Source organism: Tribolium madens, unplaced genomic scaffold (assembly GCF_015345945.1).
Source record: "Tribolium madens isolate multiple individuals breed KSU strain unplaced genomic scaffold, Tmad_KSU_1.1 Scaffold_71;HRSCAF=194;Tcas5.2_LG6, whole genome shotgun sequence".
Taxonomy (NCBI): domain Eukaryota; kingdom Metazoa; phylum Arthropoda; class Insecta; order Coleoptera; family Tenebrionidae; genus Tribolium; species Tribolium madens.
In genome coordinates this window covers 8,075,871-8,078,718 of record NW_025401041.1, presented here as the reverse complement: position 1 = coordinate 8,078,718, position 2,848 = coordinate 8,075,871, and the positions used below count along the sequence as shown (strand labels likewise).

The 2,848-nt window shown below is 39.5% G+C and overlaps 2 protein-coding genes across 3 annotated transcripts in view; one reads left to right on the top strand and one right to left on the bottom strand.

Annotated features, from left to right (window-relative positions):
- LOC123009418 (syndetin) overlaps positions 1-1,889 on the bottom strand; it is an 8,870-nt gene extending 6,981 nt beyond the window's left edge. The window contains exons 1-5 of the mRNA XM_044405715.1: positions 1,759-1,889; positions 1,526-1,714; positions 1,166-1,477; positions 931-1,119; positions 665-883 (exon numbers count right to left, since the gene is read on the bottom strand). Coding sequence (XP_044261650.1) covers positions 665-883; positions 931-1,119; positions 1,166-1,477; positions 1,526-1,714; positions 1,759-1,887 — 1,038 coding nt within the window. The 5' untranslated portion in view covers positions 1,888-1,889. The remainder of the gene's footprint in view (positions 1-664; positions 884-930; positions 1,120-1,165; positions 1,478-1,525; positions 1,715-1,758) is intronic.
- A 208-nt stretch (positions 1,890-2,097) lies between these two features.
- The window catches only part of LOC123009417 (arginine-glutamic acid dipeptide repeats protein), a 9,443-nt gene continuing 8,692 nt past the window's right edge, over positions 2,098-2,848 (top strand). For both annotated transcript variants that reach the window (XM_044405714.1, XM_044405713.1), the window contains exon 1: positions 2,098-2,316. The gene's annotated coding sequence lies outside the window, so the exon portion shown is untranslated. The remainder of the gene's footprint in view (positions 2,317-2,848) is intronic.

The window sequence follows — 2,848 nt, the reverse complement described above, 5'->3', positions numbered from 1 at the left end:
GATTACGATGGAGTTGGACTGATTGCTCTAAGTCTAATAGTTTGGCCGTAATCGCCGTTCAAAAAGTCAAAATTTTCAAAATTGTGAAACTTTAATCGCGTTTTTCTACGAAACTATAAGATTTAGAGCAAAGAGCTAAAAAACATTAAAAGTAGCTTGAAATTATCTATTTATTGGCGCAAACCGGAAGTCGCTCCGGGTTATGGTTCCGGGTTCAGAGCCATTTTTAATTTTTTTCATAAAAAAATAATTTCTCAAAAACTATAAGTCCTAGGTCAAAACGGTTTGTACAGGCGAATTCTCCGGTTAATTTTACATGTGGTACTAGTTTTTTATAAGAATCAAAAATTTTTTTGGTCGATTTTTGGTACCCGGAGCGTTCTATTGCAAATAACTCCGGACTTATTGGTAATAACCTCTTATATTTGGTACCGTTGGGAAGAAAATTTAATTTTCTATCATATACAAAAAAGATCAGTGCTATACGACAAATAGACAAAAAAAATTCTGATAAAGTAAAAAAAATATAAAAAAAATTATAAACTAATTAAATTATAAACGTCATTCCAGTGACGTCAATTCGCGCGAATAATGCGCACACGTGATTGGTGCAAAGTTACGAGACAACCTTTCTTTTACAAATCTTGGAAATTAGCTCACTCACTTGACAAAGTGTTTTATAGGGATTTTTCCCGCTCGTCTCGGGGTTTTCGAGTATTTCAGCCGAAGTGACGTATGAATGGACCACATTTAGCGACGTATTGTAAATCGCAGTGATATAATGGACATGCAAATTATCAATAATTGAAATTTCTGACTTGTCAAGTAGGTGATAAGCGAGGAGTAATTTCTGGTACCGCTCACCATCAAAATGATAACAAGTCTAAAACCGATCAAATGACACCCAAAAAGTAACTAAATATCAAAAACCTGAGCCAAAACTCGATCAAGTTGTCCATCAGTACTCTCCAAAGTTTCTTGCAATTTGTAGGTTAGAGCAGCCACGCAACTGAAATGACGGTACTTTGTCGCGATTTTGTGACACTTTTTGAGTTCAATGATAGCCCCCGCATAGTCCTCGTCGTGTAAAAGCCCTTGTAATCGTTGATCATAACACCGCTGGAAACATAACCTCAAATGTCACTCGTGACATAACCTCACTTACTAAATATTTGATCATTTTGAGATTATTTAGCAGATTTTGTGCGATTTTGCGTTTACGGTAGTTTGCGAGCAACTCAAGAGAGGCTCTAAACTGGTCCGCGGCCACTTTCAAGTGTCTCCGACTCGTTTTGCACTCTTGAAGTGTATCCTTAACTTGTTCTAAAATTTCTAAAACTTTATCAAATTCAAGATTACAGCCACTTTGGTGCTCCAGAATCAATTGGAGGACTTTTTTTGAGACAACTTGATGTTGCTGTTTGAGGGTTTTAAAGTCGCGTTGAATTTGGTCACAGTCAAGGGTTTGGGGCAATTTCTACAAATTCTGGATTATTCCTGGTGGCTCAAAGGGGTTCAAATTCACCCCCAATTCAAACCGGCAAATGTCAAAATCCTCCCGGATCGAAAAATAGGCCGCTTCAATACTTTCAAGAATTTCCTGATCTGAGGGCCTATTTATCTCAGCAACTGTCTTACTATTAATTGACAAGTTCTCCACTTGGGGGAAATGATAATTAGCATCGGAGAACCCCATCGATGGGATTTTAGGCCCCTGAAACTGGCTTTAAGGGGGCTAACACCACACCCACCACTTACTTGTTTATTGATCAGGCCGAGAATTTTGTGCTTCAAGTCGTCCATTCTCACGCAAATAACACCGAATAAAATATTAATAATAAATATTAAGTATTTATTTACATCACTTGTCACTTTGACACTTGACATAAGCCATCTAGTGGAGTGTCACTAAATGTCATTACAGGAGACTGCAATACCTGACTTGTACAAATTTAACAAAAAAAATTGTTAAGTTTGCCGGGTGATTACTACGTCAAGGGTTCGTAATCGTGCAAGTGATAATTATCATTAAGGCTAAATAAAATGTTAATTATTTTGAGCAGATGTCGCCACTTGCGTCACTTGTGAATGAACAAATCAAGGAAGGCCAAGTTAAAATGGCTGCCTGAATCGATACTACTATTATCGGCTATTTCCAGTGCAATTTACCGTTTTCGGGGGGCTAAAACCGTGCCCCAAGTGCTCAAACCGGTCTCTGTGGTGTCTCACTCCCCAAATCAGTGTTAATTTCACTCGTGGGGGCCCCTCCAAACCCTTCCTGTCGCCTTTTATTTATTATGTAGCGCCAGCTTTGAGGTAAGTAATGATTTTCGTTTGTTTTTCCTTGTTTGTTGATTTCCATCGCCTACTGCGGAAATCGACGCTCAACGCCCGACGCTCATTTGTTTCCATCGCTAATTATCTCGATTGACAAGTTAATTGTTATGTATACAAGTCCGGGGGGTGGGGGGCGGATTAACGGGTTAATTTGTTAAATGATTGCGTGCGCGCGGGCCGTTGACGGCCCTTTGACGGGCCGTTTTGCGGCGTCTTTGATGCGATCTAGTGAGCCGAGGCCGGATTTCCGCCGTTAATCGGCGTCCAAGTCTACATCGATTGTCTTTTGTTTTCCGTGGTGGTAGAAGTGTCGAAGATTTTATTACATAAACACAATCGTTAAAATGTCATTTCACTCAGCTAAATTGATCGTAAAACTATTGATTTTTCAGTTAAATGTGTCGTAAAAATGCTTATTTTCGTCAAGGACTCGATTTTAATCACAGTTCGGGAGGGGAATTTGCGGATTGGAGTGGGGAGGGGTGGGTGGTGCCTAGTAATGGGCGATCGA